This window comes from Aspergillus thermomutatus (assembly GCF_002237265.1).
Source record: "Aspergillus thermomutatus strain HMR AF 39 chromosome Unknown NODE_8, whole genome shotgun sequence".
NCBI lineage: Eukaryota > Fungi > Ascomycota > Eurotiomycetes > Eurotiales > Aspergillaceae > Aspergillus > Aspergillus thermomutatus.
In genome coordinates this window covers 192,390-212,744 of record NW_020798056.1, presented here as the reverse complement: position 1 = coordinate 212,744, position 20,355 = coordinate 192,390, and the positions used below count along the sequence as shown (strand labels likewise).

The window sequence follows — 20,355 nt, the reverse complement described above, 5'->3', positions numbered from 1 at the left end:
AGTTATCTTATTTTTTTTTTTTTGCTTTATGTATTGGGAAGAGGATTCCTGATATTTTCGCGATGTGGTTTCTTCTCACCATCATCTAATACAGTTGATTTCCATAATTTCTGTCTTTTTGAACTTGCCTATAGATAAGAAAGTGTTTGCGAAGGGAGGGTGAGCCGAAACCTGCCAGAAAGCAGAGGAGGAGATGCTGCCGCCTGTTGCGCCAACTCTCTCCTGTCTATGAAGTTGACGTCAGTCTTTTCATTAGTCTAGAAACGGCTGTACCTCCGACCTTGATATGATGTCATTAAATTCTTTTGCTTTCTTTAGGCAATGGATACCTCCACGCGGGTCGTGCCGATGTGGAGTCTGCCAGGGAAATCGACCATGGTATGAGAGTCTGGCCCAAGAGTCACTCACTCAATCCTTAAGAGAAAATAAAATACACTCAAAAAATACTGTTTATTACTGTACGCCGCAGACGTTTCAGGCCCGACAGGTCAGTATTTCTGTACAGGGTAAATTTGAGGTTATACCATTGCGAGTGTCTACTGAACCCAGGACAGGGCTGCTGCTATCCAGGTGGTTCATCAAATCATGGACATCAAGAGATGTGGTTCTGTTGTTATGAGAACTCAATAGGTTCTGATTGCGTTATTCATAAGTTACACATCTGTAGATGAGCACCTGCTTAATATTAGTTGCTTGTATAGGCCAACACTTTGCACAACATTAAGCGTAGCTACCTCTGTAAGTCGTTAGTATACCAGTGAATTGTTGGTAGTATACCAAGGTCTGTCTGAGTTACTCGAAAAATGCCCTCTGTCAGTCTTTTTCTAAACAGCATGGTGATGAGCAGGGCAATTATGCTTATTTCTAGCGCCTGACCGCTGGGAGATCCGATCAACGCCTGCAGTCTTTGCCATATTAGATAAAGCGGAGTGGCAAATAATGAAAGCTTAAGTCTTGACTATGCTGTTTTGATGAGCTTTACGGTCACGTTTCAGGGCACAAGGAGAGATCTGAACTGAGTATGAGCTGATTATCAACCGTTTCGAGATGTCTCATAGCGATTTCTAAGATTGATTGGTAAGATCCATAAGTTTGAGGTAGACCTATCCTCGAGTGGTATCCTTGAGAGTCAGATACTACCTTATTGATATCCGCTGGTTACGGTTGGTTGTTCCACACTCCTACGGATGAGAAATCCGTGAGCACGCCAATGGTGCATAAAATAGTCATTGATAGGAACCGAATCGCTTTATCAGATCAGTCAGTCGATCAGTTCCACTAGGCTCACCATACATGGTTTTCGAATCGCGTAAGGATAAACATAATCAGCTACCCTTTGTCGAGACGACAAAGGGGACATGCCTATATCATTATCAGAGGCATTGAGCCTTGACACAACAGGCTACGCAGATTAGTTAGAGCAGATTGGGGGAAAGCTGCCGTACTCCAAGTCCGACTAGAAAGAATGGAAAGGTAGAACCCATCTTTCTCTTTGTTCAAGCGTCCAGTTTGATGGGTGTTGACATTGGTACTGTAGTGACATCACTTTCCTATTTGGGGAATGTCACTGTCGCACCTTCTGTAACTGTTTCTTTGAGCAACAAACACTCGTCTACTTTCCAGCTGACTCTCCCCTTTCTCTGGCCCTCCTTCTTCCCTCTCCCTTTGATCTCTCCGTCTCCTCCCACCATCGTATTTTGCTCTTCGTCCAGCCATCCGCTTGTGAACTCTTCTACATCTCGAATCGTTAAACTTGTCTTTCTGCATCTAGTTTGCTCTGGATCTGCTCGTCCTAAAAGTAACCAACATGGCTTCTACGGCTTCTTTCAAGGTTGTTTTCTGCTTCGCTGTTTGTTATCTCGCAACCTTGAGCTCTGGAGTTGGTAAGTTGTCTGCTCGTCACCCCAACTGAGGTGTGCTGTTTTAACACCTTTCGGCAGGCATGATAGAAGACCTCAAAGCCGCCGATGAGAATCTGAATCTGAGGGATGCCATTGGTGAGATTTCATGTTGACTACCTAACTGCGAATCTTGCCGTACACTGACAGCATTATAGTCGTGAGAGCAGCCGTTCCACTGGACTTGAAATATCTGCCTCGCGAGAGTAAGTTCTTTGCCCTGGCCATACACACTACTTCTCTACTTGTGGTCTGTCCATGTGCTGACACGCCTTCATATGTAGATACTGTCATCATCACTGTCACGGAGACTGTCTGCGAATTTTCAAGCACGATCCCCTCAAAGCCTTCTACCACCATTTCGATTCCGGCAACTTCGACCGTGGCTACCACCACTTCGATGTCAACGCCCCAGAGTACTGTTTCCACGTCAGCATCTTTCACCACGTCGTCTGTAGAGCAGACGACTTCTCACCGTACCAGCTCGACCAGTAGCAGCAGTGTTTCTACTCCTGTGCCCAGCAGCAGTGGACCACCATTCGCTCCTCCTCTGTCAGATTCTGCCTCTGGTCAAGGGAAAATACGCTTTGCCTTGCTGGCATGGAGCTTGGTTATGACGAGTTTCATGAACGTCTAGGATGCCATGTTCTATCCATCCGCCTTATTGCGCTTTTAGAAGCAAAGAGACTCGTGAAGCAAACTCTGATTGAATCCCCGTCCAGAGCAACTGGTATGACTGGCTATGTTTGTAATTCTGATTTCAAGAAGCTCACGTGGGTCATGTTGACTGTGTTTTACCTGTTTTATGAGGATGCGGCAGTAATGTGCTGCTCACTTTCATTAATACTCAACAAATTTAATACTTTCCAATGAAACTCAAGGCGGCTGGTTTCCGCATGATTTGATCAAGTCTTGCACTCAAATAATATGATATTAGCATTGTGATTGTTACTACCATGGGTATCTTCTAAGGACCAAACATATATCGCCCATCTAGTCACATCATGAAGTTGTGGAGCAGTTACCTGACGGACAAATGCCATAGGACCTTCTCTCCAACGACTGTTTCACTCAGCATAAGCGCTGAGAATATGAGCGTATTTGAACACCATGCATGAAGAATAATAGAGACCCCGTTTCAAAACTGATCCAACCGCTCAGAGCTCGTAACGAAGAATTCAAAAATGAGAACAAACAGAGAGTATACATGCGATCAACGAGAAATTCGTAGATCATGCGTCGGAGACTAAACCACCGTGATGACTGCGAGACTGCCATCACGTTTCGGAATCACCCAGCGCCTCAATCTCTTTGGCCAGGGAACAGATGCGGCAGCCATCGCCAATGCGGTCTCTCAACAGCCGCGCGGTGGTCACCTTGGCGCCGACAGTGCGAGATGTGGACAGCGAAAGTTCGTTCAGGGTGAGTGTGCGAAGTTCTGGCAGTGGACGCGGGGTCTGCACTCCGGACTGGTTTCCGTCCGAGGCTGTTGAAGTTTCATCAGAATGAACGTGTGATAGATGGAAAACATGTCCACATGCGAAGCCGACGAGGATTTCCTTTTCTATACGCGAATATAATGGATGAGCACCGAGAACACAATCGTATAGCTCAAGCAAGGTAGCTTACCATTAGGGTAGAAAGGGAGGTGGCATCCTGCGCACCTCCCTGGTTGAGGCGTAGATGGGCTTGGCGACAAGGCTTTCTCTGTATCAGCGTTGCTGCTCGCTTCGTCTTTATCGCCGGTGTCGGAGATAACCTGTGTGGGTTTCTCTTCGATAATATTGAATTTAATTCTTCGTTGTTGCCCTTTTCGTAAGGTGTTCATGCCCACTGCGACTTCGCTATGAAGGACCCTGGCAGCACCCTGGCTGATACTCGCCTGGAGGTCATGTTCACGAATCATGCGAGTGAGTCCTTCCCGCAGCCCTTCGATCTCAAGTCCGCTCGGGATGCGTCTGACAAGTTTGATCGGGTCGATGGACGTGCCGGCCTCGACAAGGAGCCCGTGGATGAAACGGGGCTTGTCCATGGAGTAGTCGAGAAGATCTTCCCAGAGATCGGGGTCATCTTGGGACTTGGCAAAGGATATCGCCTGTGAGACATCCTTCAGATCGGATAGAATCAAGTTCAGTGCCTTCTTCGTCTGTCCCATCTTGGATAGGAGGTAGATGAGCTCCGACGTGAAGTGGCGGCTCTCGCAGATGGCAACCGCTGTGTCAAAGGAGTACGCGGTACTGGCTTGCAAAAACTCCATCAGCAATGGACGGTCGTAGTCGGCGAAAAGTTCCATGGCGGTATCAGCGAAATTATCAACTAGCGCCTTTCCCTCATCGGCTGCTAACTTGCTTGCTGCGTCCCGAATCCGAGCACCGTGACCTCTGCGGGGCTTCGCAGCGCTGTGTGGAAGCGATTCTCCTCGCCAGAGAGCGCGGAGGTAGAAATAAAGAAAAAGAAGCCTATTTGCGTCTCTAAGCTGTGTGACCACAACCTCAGGGCGCACAATTCCAGTATACGCTTCGCTGACGAGAAGCTTGATTGGCTCGGAGGTTATCTCTTCCAGTTCGGAAACTGGAGCCGTTTTCATCTGTTGCTTGGAAACACGAATCATGATAAATGCGGGGATATCATCTGAAAGAGCGTCCAGCAAGCGGTGCTCCTTGATCAAAGCCATGGCCGTGTCCGCATCTTGTAGTCGAATGTAACAGTGCAATGCTTCGTTATAATGACCTCCGGCCAGATAGAGCTTGGCAAGGCAATTCATTAGTATGCGCCAGTCCTCTGTTTCAGGCGCAACCGTCCTGGGATCTAACTGTTCCTCAATTGTTGTCGTTACACTGGTGACGTCAAACAGGGTGAACGGCCATGAATCCAAGAGTTCGCTGAATCTGTGCCGATCTCGGGAAACGTAATGGCCCAGAATCTCCTCATATATATCGGACGACAAGGGGGGATGAAAGTCAGCCGGAATAACAGAAGAGATTTCGTCAAATTTCTTGTTCTTCACGAAGATCCACGCCCAATGCTCCCACGCAGAAGTAGTCTGTATTGCCTTCGCGCAAACTTCAGCGGCTCGACTCCAGTTGTCTTGCTCGAGCAACTGTTTGATCCATAGCTCACCAATTCGGCGCTTCTCTTGGTCAGCGGCGGAAGCCACAGCTCGACCAGCCGTCGTGATGGACGACCTATCATCGGCGAAGAAGTCACCCAAGCTGCTTTGGGACCGTGTTGAGGCACCAGGCATATGATCCGAAATTTCCTGTGTTCCCGCAGCTTCTGGATGCTCCTCCAGAAGCTTCCATGCTTCTTCATATTTCTCATGTACATCTAACCACGCTAGACGATCGGAAAGGTCTCTTTTTGCAGCAACCACGCAGTCATACGGGCCGTGGACGAAGATCTTGGGACCAGCGCTTCCTGCAATATCCTGTACCTCTTTAGACAAAGGTTCTTCATTCGGCACCCGTTTTGAGGCCAGGATACTTGGTGCTCTGATTGAACCTTTGTCGCCGCTACTTGTTGTGCTCCGGATACTTGCACCAGAACTGAACAACCTCGCGGGGTACATCGTCGCGTCCCAGAGGCCATTTCCAAGCGTCTCCAGAGGGCCCCGTTGAGACACTGGCACTGATGATTTCCACGGCGGTATGACGCACATGTGGTAGTCTGAAGAAGTGAGGCTTTCATAACGGCTAACTGTTAGCGTATCGGCGCTGAGCTCTTCTTTGGTATCGATGTCTATAATGCGAAGCTCGGGTTCCAGGCCCCGAGGACGGCGACGTGAGCCAGGACGAAGAACGCCGTGCTTCGTCCGCTCTTCCGAAAAATCCTCTTCCTCGGCCTCAATATATGCAAGAACAGCTATATGGTTTGGTGTATATTGTGAAATGCCAGATATAATACAGTCGGTTCGCAAGCTAGAGTCAATCTGTCAGCGATCATTTCATAATTGTGACAACACAAACTCACATCGTAGACACTTGGACAGATCCTATCCGCAGGTCTTTATTGTTCTTGTTTGGTCGGTCGGGATACACATTGATGACCCAAACCGTCCCTCCCCAACCCACAACCAGCCTCTCCACATTCTCCTTCGTCGCAACTACATCCGGTGGGGCGGAAGTGTCAAGATGAGGTTCGTCGTGCTGGGACTTCACATTGTCCTCCCAGCACAGAGAATCTTCGTCAACCCATTCAGCTCGAGCCCTCCAGACACCGGCCATTTCTTCCCATCCAGGCCCATTCGGACGGTCGATGTGGCTGATTCGTTTCCAAGCAAGCTCAGAGTCCGCTGAGTCCAGATGTAGGTTCGACCGCATAATCTTGATCCCTTCTTCATTGACCCAGACGACATATTTCCCCGATAACGACCATTTGATCGTGCTGATAGCACCCTCCCCAGTGTGTAATATGGTGTCCCTGCCAGTATTGGTTCCCAACCCAATCGATCCAAGCCAGCTGGACGCTGCAGCTGCGGCGCCTCCCATTGTCGTCGAGTTCGTGCTCACACCCACTCGTCCACCAGTTGTAAGAATCAGATCGCCCGCTCGCCCGCCCGACAAGAATGTTCGATCGTTCTTGTATTCTGGTGATAGTGCGACAGCTTGGACAGGCCGACCAAAGTTCCGTAGAAGGACATCTTTGGTATCCACTAAAGAGGCAACGCATACATTACCATCTATAGAGGAAGTCGCGATGTAAATTGAATTGGAGGGTGTTGCGGGTAGAGCTGTCTGATGGCTTGATTTATTGTGACCGCGGAGGCTGGCCTTGCCAAACGAGGATCGAGTAGGAAGAGCTTGATCTTCCGTGAACGTTCTGGTGACGTTCTCTACTTTGATGCTCGGTAAGGGAGGAGGGAATGGAGAGATTGAAATGGAAGTAACGCTCGCTGAGTGTGCGTGATAAATCCGAAGCGACTGGAATAGAGGCAAGGAAAGCACATGCTGCAAGACGTCAGTTACTGCGCCCTCACAATAAGTGCTCAAGTCCGCTTACAATATTGCCATTGTGTGTCCCAATAATCTAGAGAATATTTCAGCAAAGGAAAGTGAATCGCACGCTTTTGGAATCATACCATCTTGTCGCCCGCGGCAAGGAATGAGCTCGTTGCGTCGCCATTGCGGTACACCGTACCCAGGTTCTTTGTGAGATACAGGTATTTGAGTTGAGGCTCTTCTTCGTCGTCGTCGTCATCATCTTCTTCCTCTTCAGTGTCTGCCCCTCCACTACCCTTATCCTCCTCATCCTCCTCGTCTCCATGCGCAGGTTGTTCGGGCCGAGAGCTGTGATCGGTGGTTCTTTGCTGCACGGAAGCGTCATGTACCGGGGTGTCCTGACGGGCATCCTCTGTTGGCTCAGTCGCACCAGGCGCGTCCATGGCGAGAGCCTATTTCCGTACCTGGAGCAATTCGAAAATCACCACAGGTGGGGGGAATCATGTCATGGCGACCAGTTTGTAGACCTGGGGTAACTTGGGGAGACCTGCTGACTAAGCACCTAGCTCGAAAACGCCCTCCTCCGTAGAACGCCGGTTACTCCGTAAATGGTTTGAACCACTTTCTATGCAACACTTTCCTTGCCGCGTCAAATTTTAGGGCATTGGCGTTACACAGGTGTAAAATTAATGGATTCCTGCTCGGTGGCCCCTGTTGGATTCCTTGAGACCAATTCCCCAGCATGTTCGCAAGGCCTTACGTCTGTTCCATATGCAGAAGGCCCGCTGTGGCTAGGCTCTTGAAACAGCCGCAGAGCCAATATCTTCACGCGTCGTATCCCCTGGGTCTTCCTCGACGCAAAGATTTCTTCTCATCCAATGCCTTTCTCAGTCAGAAACAATCCAAGAATGGTGATCTATCGCAGGAATTGTTCTCGGAGACGCAGAAGCAACGCAGGAGAGGCGCCAGAACTCCGGCAGCACCCACATCCTTACGGAGAGTGGCAGTGGAGGCACAAAGATCGAAAGACGGGTTCTTATCAAAAGCTCAACTGAAAGAGCAAGGACTTCACCAGACTAAGGTTTCAACAGCTGCGCACTGAAGCAAGCATCGGCCGCTGATATTAGACTTAAAAGGAAGTAACAGCCTATGCTGTAGCAGAACAATTCGACATCCGCAAAGTCAGAGATATCCTCCAAGAGAAAGGTTTCGAGCCGGATCCGTTTCAAACAGGCCTTTTTCCTCAAGTCGTTCATATCCAAGTGCCCATAGATTCGATTCGACGCGTGAGTAATCCCACCACGATCGATTTGTCCTCCGATGAGATTGGCGACGTATTCGTTTTCCCTTCCGGCACCGTGGTGGCGTGGTCTTTGCCCGAGGGCTTTACATCTTTTTTGGCAACTAGGACTCTTCTCCCGGCGGCGGAAGGCGCCCACATAGAGCATTTGGAGACTGAGGATTTGGAATACATCGAGGATCCTCAAAGGGAGAACAGCAGCATTAAAGGAGATACCATTATCCTTGGCACCAAGTCCGGTAGCGGTGACTCCGAATCAAAGCTCGTCGGTCGGCAGTCAGTAGACACGGTCCTCACCAAGGTGGCATTTTCGTCAGGGCTGGCTCGAAGTACGAAATTGGCAGTGCTTGAAACTCTGCTGGCCAATTATTTCGAGTCAACCAGAACAATACCCACACTTCTATCGCAAGGCTCTCGCTTACCCTTCACAAGAGATTTTATCCTTCGGAAGACCGGCCAACTGCTGAGTGTGCGGGCTCAATTGAATCTCTATTCGGAGCTGACAGACTCATTGCCAGATTTATTCTGGGATAGCCGGCATGAGCTTGGTCTGGAGGGCTACTACGAGCAGGTAGGAAGGGCACTAGATGTGGGTATTCGCATCAAGCTCTTGAATGAGAAAATGGATTACGCACAGGAAATAGCAAGCGTGCTTCGAGAGAGGCTGAGCGAGACACACGGCCTCCGCCTTGAATGGATTATCATCCTCCTCATTGCCGTTGAGGTAGGCTTTGAAGTTTTGAGGCTTTGGAAAGAACGTGCTCATGAGCTTGAAGCTAAAGCTGAGCAAAACTCTGGAACTTCGTGATTTTGAAACCACCATGTTCCTCCACATCTGGTGACCACGCATGTCCTTGCATCCTAGGATAGCTATTTCCAGTGTTAACAATTATACCCCCCCGCTCATCTTGAACAAATATCATCGCTTTTACTTCGGAGAGTCTGGATATGCAATTGGCTATGTCCGGCCTGGTAGGTACCTAGTAATCAACCTCCTCCGTAGAAAGACTTGATAGGCACTCCGATAGCCTAATCAGGCGCTTATCAGCTGAACAGGTCACATGTGACAATAAGCTTAGTCACATAATGACGAGGCATTCGCGTGCTTCCAGCATCATTCCCATTTCCCACGCCTCGAGAGCTATCTTCTTCTGGGCCGTTTCTTATCATTATTAGTTCCTGGGCTGCTTGTACATGTTACACTTTATCCTGTCGTAAAACAATTGTCAGCTCTGCAGCGGGCGTGGAAGGAACAGCCGTCACATTATCTTCACTGCTAGTAGTGGTACCGTCCCCACAGGAGGTTCAATATCAACAAGGATGTTGCAGAGTATACCTGGACCACAGCACATCCTGAAAGCTCTAACAGGCTCTTTGGGGCTCTCGACTGTATTAGGGCCAGATCGCGAAGTTCCGCAAAACTCATTTCAACAATGCCCTAAAAAGGAGCTGAGCTGTCACGCTCAGTACCATGGCCAGAACACCTGCTGCTTCAACTATCCCGGAGGGCAGATGCTTCAGACGCAATTCTGGGATGCGGATCCTGCGGTCGGTCCAGTTGACTCGTGGACTATTCACGGACTCTGGTGAGCTCTACGCGGTGCTACCGAAGTACCTATCGTCGCAGACATGCGCCCTACTGAACAGAACACTGATCACCTGGCTCCCCCTAGGCCGGACTTTTGTGATGGTGGCTTTGATCAATACTGTGACTCAAAGAGGAGATACAGCAACATCTCCCTGATCTTGGTTGACTCAGGCCGAGCTGACCTGCTAGAGTATATGAGTGATTTTTGGAAAGATTTCCGAGGCGACGACCAAGATCTCTGGGAGCATGAATGGAACAAGCATGGCACGTGTATCAGCACGCTCGAAACTAAATGCTATGCGGATTACTACCCACAACAGGAGGTCGTAGACTATTTCAACAAAACGGTGGAGATCTTCCAGAAATTGCCTACTTACCAAGTCCGGCCACCCTTTGACCATTACTTTGATTCGATCTGACTGACCGTTATTCTGAAGACCCTTGCCAATGCTGGTATCGTCCCCTCACACACGGAGACATACACCCTCGACGAAATCCAAGATACTCTAGCAAAAGCCCACGGCGCCCCTGTTACCGTCCGGTGTCGAAACCGAGCGCTGAATGAAGTCTGGTACCACTTCAACATTGCTGGTTCTCTGCAGACGGGAGATTTTGTCGCCTCTGAACCAGGTCCGTCAAGCCTTGACCTTTGACTTCTCGACGCGATGTCCATCATGCTAATGAATAATGACCGCAGACGGCCTCAAGTCCAACTGCCCTGCCACAGGCATCCACTACATACCCAAAACACTTCGCGAACCCTCCCGAACAACAAGCAGCCCCTCCGAGCCAACAAGCACCGGGATTCCGTTCCAGGGACTTGGCAACCTGATAGTCTCGTCGATGGGTGGAAGAAGAGGCTGTATCATCAGCCGCGGGAAGTGGTTCGCCTCTGGCACATGCGCAACCTTCAAGGCGAAGAAGGTTACAGGTACGTTGCTAAATACATCATGGCATTGGTGCTTGTATCTGCAAGTACAGCCAGCTAACAAGAGCATCAGATGACACGTTCACCCTGCAATCTAGCAAGGGAATCTGCGCATTCGAGGGAGACGCTTTGAGCTGTGGCCCTCACATCACTGCTCCACAGGAGTTTTCCGTAAGTTCCATTTTGCCCTCGACTGACCTGCCTCCGCTGACGAGGTTACCGCTGGGGTACAGGTCCAGGATAGCAAACTCTCCTATCGCGGAAATACGACATTCTTCGCAGACAAGGCACCAAAAGGCCGCACGCAGAGCACCGTCTTCGCTTCCCAGGATGAGCATCCTATCGACCTTGCTATTACATGGAAGAAGCATCGGTGACCAATTTGTATTGTCCTGTTTTGGCTTGATTCTTAGATGGGATAGATAACCTCCAACTCGATTTTGGAGTAGTGTGGAGTTTGCTCTGGTAATTCTATGTAGTTTCAAGTGAATAGATTTCATAAATAGACCAAAGTCTTGAAGGTAATTGATTGTGCGCAGCGTGAATCGTGGAATCTATTACTCAGATAAAGTACAGGTCATGGAGGGAACCGCGGATTAATATCTAGCAATGATGCAGCGGGCCAGAAACAGTCCCATTCGGTACAGTTTCCGAAAAGAAGAAAGTGAACGCCGGGATTAGGCTGAAGGACCGCTAAAGCATGGACGAAGGATAGAAGTCAAAGGAGAGGCGACTGCAGGACCCTGTTGGGAAGGCCAAGTCTTCACTGCAGAGCCCAAATGTCGCACACGTGCAAGAAGAAAAAAAAAAAAAAAACTGAGATGTAGAAAAAAACAAAGAATGTAACCCCGAAATTTTTTGTCACAGATGTCATTCACAAGCGAAGAAAAATTGTTGTGGAAGTTGACATTGAAATTGTACATAAGTCGTGTCGTGGCAATCTGAAGAAGGTCGTTGTCATACGTGTAGTTCCAGTCGTTGAAATCGCAGTCATGAGAATTAATTTGCGCGTCGGTCATTAGCCAGAGTCGTTGCATCGTCATGGTAGTGTGGTGTTCATTTTATTCGTGTGGCTCGTGCGTTGTTTGAGGCCAAAGCTAGCAGTCCATGAAGAATTCTTTGGTCATATCATCAACCTGGAATTGGAGTGAAAAGAAGTCGTCGTTCATCGAGGGACCGGTAGAGAAGGTCTTGCTCGAGAACAGGTCCAGTCCGGGTTCGAAAGACCCATTGACATAGTCGGGAAAAGCGGCCATGTTGGGGTCACTCAAATCAGGAAATTCATGTTTGAAGTTGGCGGAGGTGTCCGGGCTGATGAAGATATCGAGGTCGGAGCCGTGAGACGAATCAGCCAAGGTGGGAGCCGTATGTGGAGAAGACAGATCGGCGGTGGAGGTAGCAATATCAGTATATGGATCGGCATTCGAAATGAAAGGCAGGCCCGGTTCTTCAACAATCTTCTCGAGAGGGCGCTTGGAGGGCGACAAAGGCAGCATTTCGTCCTCACTACTGGGTGTGAGTGAGCGGTGACTCCGAGTAGGCGATAGCTGGTTTCGAATGCTGTGTCCTGGAGACGCAGGAGGTGTGAAAGTGAACGCCGACGGAGGTAATGAAAAATTGGGCTGGCTGAACACGGGCATATCCTCTTTCGGGCTCGAGCCACCGTGAAGACTCATATTCTCGAGAACTTCGGACGGTGGCGAGTTGGGGGAATCAACAGATCCGGACGAGGAGTGAAGGGATGTCTTCTCGGCGACTCTCTGGCGTGTCTTAGCCGCCTTGTCCTGTCTTTCCTCCAGCTCTGGCCGATGCTTCTTTGGACGACCACGTTTTGTTGTCTTGCGTACAATACCCTTGTAACCGCCGATGCACATTCCTCGTTGTCTGTGCCGAGTCAGAGCATCGTGCCTAGCGAATACGTTGCCACAAAGACATTCATATGGTTTGTCTCCAGTGTGAATCTTGGCGTGACGCTTCAGGTCATGTCCGCGAACGAAGCACTTGTCGCAATGATCACACTTATACTGGCGATCACCAAGGTGGGTCTGGACGTGTGACTTGATGTTCTCTTTTCTTCCGAACCGCCGCTCGCAGCCGGGGTGAAGGCAAACCCACTTTCCATCCTCCGGGTCGGGGCCAGAGATGTAGGAAGCGATCTCGTCGATGGTGATCCCAGTCTCTTTGATAGAAGCATGAACCCTAGCATCGAGGTTGAGGCTATCGATGGAAGCCACTCTTGGAGAAAGCTTGGGTTTCGCCAAGGAAGAACTGGAGGCGGTACTCAGCGTCTTTCTGTGGGTTGCGCGACTGGACGCGGCAGGGGAGATGGGCAGTTTCTGAGCCTTCTCATGATTGTCCTCGGGACTCGGCATGGCGGCTAGCTCTGGGGAGGATTGAAAGGATGAGGTTGCTGACGACGAGGCATAGCGACTCTGCGATAAATTCTCGGAGTCGGGGATTTCAAAACTGGAACCCTGCTGACTGCCAAACGCATCAAAACTATCAATTTCAAATGAAGCAGTGTTCGGGGGGGAGGGCATCTCGATCTTGGGATTGGAAAAAGTAGTCCCAGCAACTCCTTGGAGGGACTTGGCTCGTTGCATGTACGCCGACTGGGCTGATGCGGGCACGGAGTGGCCTGGCTCCTTGGAGGGGGTGGACTGCATGTCCGTACTATACTGAGCAAGTTCTGCTGGTTTCTTGAAGGGGGTTGTCGCTGGCGTTATGGGAAAGTAGTCTGGGTCGGTCGTCAGTGGTTGGGAGAAAAACAACCGGTATGACCGAATCTGTAACTTACGCGTATTTGCCTGCTTGGGAGTATGCGGTCGTTGCGAGGGGGTGATATCTGACTGAACAGAGAGTCGTCTCCCGTCGACCGAAAGGTTGTTGACTTGAGGCCGGAGCGTCGTGGGGAGCTGGCCTTGCTGGTAGAAATTCCAGGCACCGTTGTCGAAGGTTTGGCCATCGAGATTATTGACGCATGAGACGTGAGCATTTTGCTGTTGCTGCTGTTGCATCAGATTGAAATTGCTATTCATTGGTCGAATCCCCAAGCTCTGGTTTCCCATGGTAATGAAGCTCGAATTCATGTAAGTCATGCCGGGATGGTTCGCATTGCTGGTAGAATTGGATAATGCCTGCAAGTCTTCCGAGGTCAAAGACGGGCATTCAGGCATCACAGGCATGGGAGAGGAATGCTGAGGGAAATGCGCTGATTGCGAAAACTGCGGATGCTGCGCTCCCCCGGCAATGATTTGGGGCTGTTGAGTTGCTGTTGCGTTAGTAATGGAAACGGTCCCATCATGCATAGGTCGAGGACGTCGGAGGTGCAAAGATCGTTGGTCGAGACTCTGTCCACGGCGATGCGCATTGATTCGCTGCAATGCCTGTGCTGGAAGAGTAGGAACTTTGGCGGCTTCCAGCGCATTGGGGGTAGAGATCTGCCGACGATGTTGTCGATAGCGCTCATGCAGATTGCCATGTGGATTGGCTAACATGTTGGGCGAAGATCTCTAGTCACTCGTGGCGAATGGGTCGACCGACAGTTGACAGATCTTGCGTCTGGATCTATCAATTCGACCTGTAAGTCTCATGCAGGAACGCTGCGCCAAAACGTGCTGTACGAACCTCGAGTAGCGCTAGCCGTTTGGCCGGGCCCAGCAGATGGGAAGAAACCACCCTGTAACAGTGTCAGTCGGTGTCCTATTCAACAAAGATCACAAACCGAGCTAAAGAGGAGAAGAAAGAAAGAAAAGGAAAAAGCCGAAGTCTCGAGCTCTTTGTGCGCTAGCTCTTGTAAAGACTTGCGATCACAACTGTCGCAAAGGCTTCAAAGAAAGGCGTAAACGCAGAAGCTTTCCCCGCGCGATTGACAAAATTGACCTCTAGACGTAGAGTCTGAGAGAAAACAAGCAAGCCACGAGAATGAATGAGGAGAAACAAGAGGGTATTTCAATTCGAGATTGGAACCAAGGATGGAGGGGATGAGATGGGTCGATAGATGATCGATAGGTAGATAGATAGTTCGGAGCTGGATCCAGCAGGCCATGGCCATCCCGATCTACTATCTATGCAGCCCATGGTTCCGATCAACAATGGCGGTGTTGGCCCAGCAACGCAGGCGGCTCAGGCGTCGGGGAAACCAGCAACCCTTGGCATGAAGCCTGACAACCTCACTGTGGATATTCAAGCTAGGGCGATTGTTCAAGCCCTGCGAACTGTCTATCTATCTGGGAGAGTTTACTTGCGTCTGCGTGGAGTAAGGAGCTCAGAAAACAGCCCCTCGTAGTCTAGACACGACACCCTCGAAAGATGAAGCTATATAGGGGCAACAGGGTGTCTATGAAGGGCTCGGATCATTGACTTTCATGATGCTCCCTTTCTTCGCAATAGCATTGAAATAATTGACATCAATTATAGGTTTCATATCGTCAATTATTTGCTAGCAAGGACGGGGGGTGCCTTGACGTCGATGATACTGATGATGCTTCTGGTTTTCCCAAGACAAACTCTGGCGTCATCTGTCCCGCTCGTTGATGCCTCGGTTTTCAGGCGACTAGATATGAAGTAAGCATTCTTCAGGGCTCAAGACCCTTGAGTCACATGACCCAGCCTCGTCGCGGAGCCGCGAAATGAATGATCCAGACGTTCGACGCTAGATTGAATCGGGCAATATACGTTTCACGTGACCACACAATCATTTTAATCGCACACTCCTCCCGCAGCAATTTTTCCACACGATCGCAACGAAGGTTGAGGAAGACAAGTCTTGTCGAGGTGAGTTCGAGGCCCATACACTGCACTTTATGCCTTCCATCAAAATGGAATCACTCTGGTTTATAATTTGACACCCCTTCCCTCGCTGTTGCAATTCTATCTCTCAGAAAGCGCGAGAGAAATTGCAACCCGAGGATCATTGCTTTGGCACAACCCTTTAAAAGCTCAACGGCCCCGGTCTAACAATGTCCCTCTCACAGGCCTTCATTCAAGATGCAGATCTTCGTCAAGACCCTTACGGGTAAGACTATCACCCTCGAGGTGGAGTCTTCGGACACCATTGACAATGTCAAGTCCAAGATCCAGGGTACGCAACCCCTCCGAGCATTGTGACTCGAAAGACTCCTAATCTGACTTTGCAACAGACAAGGAGGGAATCCCCCCCGACCAGCAGCGTCTGATCTTCGCTGGCAAGCAGCTCGAGGACGGCCGTACCCTCTCTGACTACAACATCCAGAAGGAGTCGACCCTGCACCTCGTGCTCCGCCTGCGTGGTGGTGCCAAGAAGCGCAAGAAGAAGGTCTACACCACCCCCAAGAAGATCAAGCATAAGCGCAAGAAGACCAAGCTCGCTGTCCTCAAGTACTACAAGGTTGACGGCGATGGCAAGATCGAGCGTCTCCGCCGCGAGTGCCCCTCCCCTGAGGTATGGCAACTTATTCTTCTCGAAAGCAAGAGCTTACAGCTAACGAATTGTAGTGCGGTGCTGGTATCTTCATGGCTGCTATGCACAACCGCCAGTACTGCGGCAAGTGCCACCTCACCTACGTCTTCGACGAGTCCAAGTAAACGTTGGGCTTTTCTGAACCGGGTCGTTCCACCGTTCGTCCGTGCCGGTAGTGTGTGGTGATCTACTGGGCAATGCCGGTGTTGGTTTTGGAGTGGTGGGATGCAGGTTGGGACTAGTAGCAGTTCAAGAAAATAAAGATAAAAATCGGAAATCCTGCCATCCATTACATTCTCTCTTAAGTCCTCTGCAGTAGTGTAGTACCAGGTACTACTCGCTCGTGCTAAATTGGTAGTCAATCTGATACCCGTCAAGGTAATAGTTCTACGGGAATGTCAACCGGTGCTAGGAGCTGAAAGTTTGTCATTCATCAAGTCATTAGATCACCTAAGGTGAATCTGTCAAAGATTGCTAAGTACAATCAGGTAAAGCCAGATCTACCGGCCACAACGAGAAAGCTCGAGTAACGTCAAATTGGCATCAAGTCGTCGATTTCAAGGGAAACCAGCACGCAGGTTGTCGAATTGAGACTCGTGGTAGTCCAGATTATTCTGGCTTTGTTCGAGTGCATTGATGCCGCCAACGCCCTCCACAAAGGTTCCAATCAGACTGCCGTCGGCCTTCCTCGCTGCCTTTCCTCCCTTGTCGCCACTGGCTTCCCACCACATGCCGCCTCCCAAGCCCTGCCTTTTGATGAAGTCCACTTTCATCTCGGCGGCGGCGACGGTGTCGTACGAGATCATGGTGCGGGCGCCTGCATCGTAGGACCAAGAGGCACCCGCTTGCTGGTCAAACGACTCCGTAGCTCCGGGTTGGGGGAGAGCTTTGTAATCCCATACCCCATGTTCCCAGCTCCCACCTCCATTACCGGCGTAGGGGGTGCCGGGCCCGTTGGTACTCATGAAGTCGCGACCGTACAGCGGCATTCCCAGAATGATCTTGGAAGGCGGGACTCCCCCAACCTGAGTGTAGTAATTGATGGCCTGGATCGTTGAAAATGGGGTGGAAGAGGGGTTGCCGTTGGATGGGTAGAGGTTGGCCTGGTGGCCTGCAACGGAGTCCCAGCTTCCGGCATAATCGTATGCCATGAGGTTGTAGAAGTCGAGCAGAGGTGTCATCTCCTGCAGCTTAAGCTTGGAGTAATTGTTTGGTCCTAGATCGAATGTCAGTTAAGCCCACGCCACCGGCTCGCCAGTGCAGAAACATTCTGCGAAGAGGCAAGGACGAGGACTCACCTGCAGGGCAAGCGATTGTGAGAAGAAATCTGCGATTGGGGCCGGCTGCCCTGTCCAAGGCCTATGGAGGTCAGTCCACTGATCGAGACGACGGACATGTAAAGAATCCAACTCACCTCTCTGCACTTCTGGAGCAACGACACATACGCTTGAGCCTCAATCTCATCTAGACAGAACATCAGCAATCACTGGTCAGCCGTCGCGCCGTCGAAGCTCACTCTGTGGATATTCCCAATCGATATCGATACCTGATCAATCAGCAACTGCAGCAAGCCAATGCATTATGAAGGGAAATCTTACCATCGAAGCCATAATCAAGGACCAGCTTCGCAGCAGACTGGGCAAAAGTGTTGCGTCCAGCATCCGTGCTAGTTCCTTGGGTGAGGTTGGCAGACAAGGTCCAACCTCCGATGGAGAGAAGGACCTTGAGCTTGCGATTTTGTTTCTTCAGGAGAAACAACTGTTTGATGCAGCCGTAAACGTTGTGTCCGGGTTCATTCCAAGAATCACCTGGATAGTGTTTGTCAACATTCGCGTATGGATCTCTCATAACCCTGTCACCACCATTAGTCAAGCTGTCAGAGAAAAGAGTATGCTTCGATGGATACTCACACTTCTCCCGAATCGGGTCGGACATCGGCGAAAGCATAGAGAACATGAGTCAATTTGTCCGCGGGAAGATCGAAAACATTGTAGTTGCGTTGATAGATTGCCTAGTTGACAGTCAGCTAGGTCCTGTTGGTTTCGTCTGAAAATCCAGGGAAATACTCACCCAATTGACAAAGTATGCGATGGACTTGTAACCGCCCTCCATGCTGATCTCAGTAGAATTCTCGGTAGCTGCCATGATGTTAGGCTGAGTACGACAACCGGCGTCATTTCCATTGGAATTAGAAAGAGCGAGGGGAGCTGCAAGCCCAATGAGGGCTATGAGCCAAAGGAGACAGAAATTGAAAGGATTGAACGCCATTCTTCCACCAGTGGAAGGTAGGCTGATTTGAAGGAGCGAGAGAAGCTATTGCCAGCAGAGTAGATCTCTGTAGAAGCACAAAGGAGTGGAGAAGCGTAGATACAACAGAAAGAAGGAGGTACTTATAGACCAGTCGCCAGACATCTCGCAACCTAAGTCGCGAGAAAAGCCGTGAATGAGGGACACTTACTCGCGAGGTTGTGAATGAAAATCAGAGATTTTCTGTGTTTCGTGAATAGATAGGATGAAAAGGGATAGTCACCAGCTCTAGTTTAATAAATCAGCCTGCAAAATGGGTGAATAGTAGAATTCAGAGAGATGAACGAGACAAGAAAGAAAGGTGGGAGATAGCACTCTTAAATACCAATCCTACTTACAGTCAAAAGGGCTCTAAACAGCTTTTAGTGGAAGAACTTTGATTTCTCCAGATACAATTCTGCTGCCTGACTATTTGAAACCCTCTCCTTGAACTAGGATAGAGCATTGATCGAGATGGCTGTCAAGTTTCCGCCACAGAACTAGATCAGATTACGGCAGAGAAAAGGAATAGCCTCACAGATACCCCACTTGGGTTAGCTCGGTCGATCCGTCATGGGACAGGGAAATTGTGCAACGTAGAGCTTGTCGGCTGGCTTTGTTGTCGTCCAGTCCTGGTTCATCTTCACGTCTCGAGAGGCTTTTTGATATGCACTTGAAATCAGAGAAGCTCTATCATGGGAACATGGGTTGCAGTTGGTAAACCACGGGACGATCCCGGGTAGAGTCCGATCAACTTAATTTGGACATTCGAGCATTGAGAGAGCTGCTCCATGATGCATCTACAGAAGAAGGGAGTCGAGGAGGAGCTGGAGAGATGAATTAAGACTCGAGATATAGATCACACGAGGAGGTCAACCTGTAGAAGACTGAGATTCTACATGATCGAAGTGATGAAGACTGTGAAACACTTGGAAAATCAACTGCAGGATCCCATGTCTGTCTGCTTTTCTTCATCCCACTTGAATCTGATTCATTGATTGAGAATAATTGGAAAAATGAGTCTATCCGAGTGGACAGAGAAGAGAAAAAGGGCAATGCAACGTGGCCGAGGATAAGGGAAGTATTCCACATTCCACAATCCAGGGCACGACAGCAGACCTCGTGGGATCAGTCACACAACCTGCAGCATTTCGGCATCCCTACATGGATGAGATAAACCATAGCAGTCCTCCTATTCTCGTTTTCCGCGTCAATTATCAAACATCAAACAGCAAGAAACCAACCAGAGTGGACTACATCCGAACTTCACCAGCTGAACACTGCCCGGAACCCACAGAGTAAGCCCACTGATTGGTGTTGACTGACTCCAAACTACTGCAGGACCCTTCGCACGGCCACACTGTATCATCATCATCATCATCATCATCATCATCATCATCATCATCATAGTCAATCTGAAGGTAGACTGGAAATAACATTGGTTCGAGCATTCTTTGTGGATTGAATAGCTACCGTAGCCTATGCACCTGGAATCAAAACAGGGACCGAAATTTATTCAACTTGGAAAAAAAAAGTACCGTGGGCTGCTGGCGTCTGCCCCACTGTATCTCAGCTGGGATGTGTCCGACCTTGACTCCACTCGGAGTATCAAGATCACAGATACTCCACAAGGAACAAGCGTCAGAACTCAATCCTGTGACATGAATCATGATGCTATCTTGTGGCTAGTGCGACGTTGAAGTCTAGTCATCCAGCATCTGGCATCGTTCTTAGAGTACGGAGGAGGAGACATTGACGCCCTGTGCCGTCAGACACGGTTTTCATCTCCCATTTCAACAGCTCCGGGTGTGGATACAAAAGCACACAAATCAGTTGGAGTAATAGACTAGAAACAGAGACATAGGTGATATCAGCAACATAGAAAAGGTCAAATTTCAACCATATCTAAACCCGAAATACACAGACAATTGGCCACTCAAGGGATATCATCAGCAATAGTAACATATAGAAGAAAGAG

The 20,355-nt window shown here is 49.6% G+C and overlaps 4 protein-coding genes across 4 annotated transcripts; 3 read left to right on the top strand and 1 right to left on the bottom strand.

Annotated features, from left to right (window-relative positions):
- Nucleotides 1-1,807: 1,807 nt before the first annotated feature.
- On the top strand, nucleotides 1,808-2,535 carry CDV56_109551 (uncharacterized protein; the record flags this gene model as incomplete). The annotated part of the gene is made up of 4 exons (XM_026763170.1): nucleotides 1,808-1,883; nucleotides 1,941-1,997; nucleotides 2,057-2,104; nucleotides 2,183-2,535. 4 exons carry the CDS (start codon nucleotides 1,808-1,810, stop codon nucleotides 2,533-2,535), a joined length of 534 nt encoding a protein of 177 aa, XP_026618463.1.
- A 640-nt stretch (nucleotides 2,536-3,175) lies between these two features.
- CDV56_109536 (uncharacterized protein) lies at nucleotides 3,176-7,278 on the bottom strand (the record flags this gene model as incomplete). The annotated part of the gene is made up of 5 exons (XM_026763155.1): nucleotides 3,176-3,384; nucleotides 3,528-5,815; nucleotides 5,868-6,844; nucleotides 6,897-6,923; nucleotides 6,976-7,278. The coding sequence occupies 5 exons, from the start codon at nucleotides 7,276-7,278 to the stop codon at nucleotides 3,176-3,178; spliced, it is 3,804 nt and encodes a 1,267-aa protein (XP_026618462.1).
- A 299-nt stretch (nucleotides 7,279-7,577) lies between these two features.
- Nucleotides 7,578-8,943, top strand: CDV56_109532 (RMD1 family protein; the record flags this gene model as incomplete). The annotated part of the gene is made up of 3 exons (XM_026763151.1): nucleotides 7,578-7,595; nucleotides 7,644-7,916; nucleotides 7,972-8,943. 3 exons carry the CDS (start codon nucleotides 7,578-7,580, stop codon nucleotides 8,941-8,943), a joined length of 1,263 nt encoding a protein of 420 aa, XP_026618461.1.
- Nucleotides 8,944-9,455: 512 nt separating this feature from the next.
- On the top strand, nucleotides 9,456-11,028 carry RNY1 (T2 family ribonuclease; the record flags this gene model as incomplete). The annotated part of the gene is made up of 6 exons (XM_026763144.1): nucleotides 9,456-9,721; nucleotides 9,809-10,103; nucleotides 10,161-10,353; nucleotides 10,421-10,654; nucleotides 10,725-10,822; nucleotides 10,885-11,028. 6 exons carry the CDS (start codon nucleotides 9,456-9,458, stop codon nucleotides 11,026-11,028), a joined length of 1,230 nt encoding a protein of 409 aa, XP_026618460.1.
- Nucleotides 11,029-20,355: the final 9,327 nt, after the last annotated feature.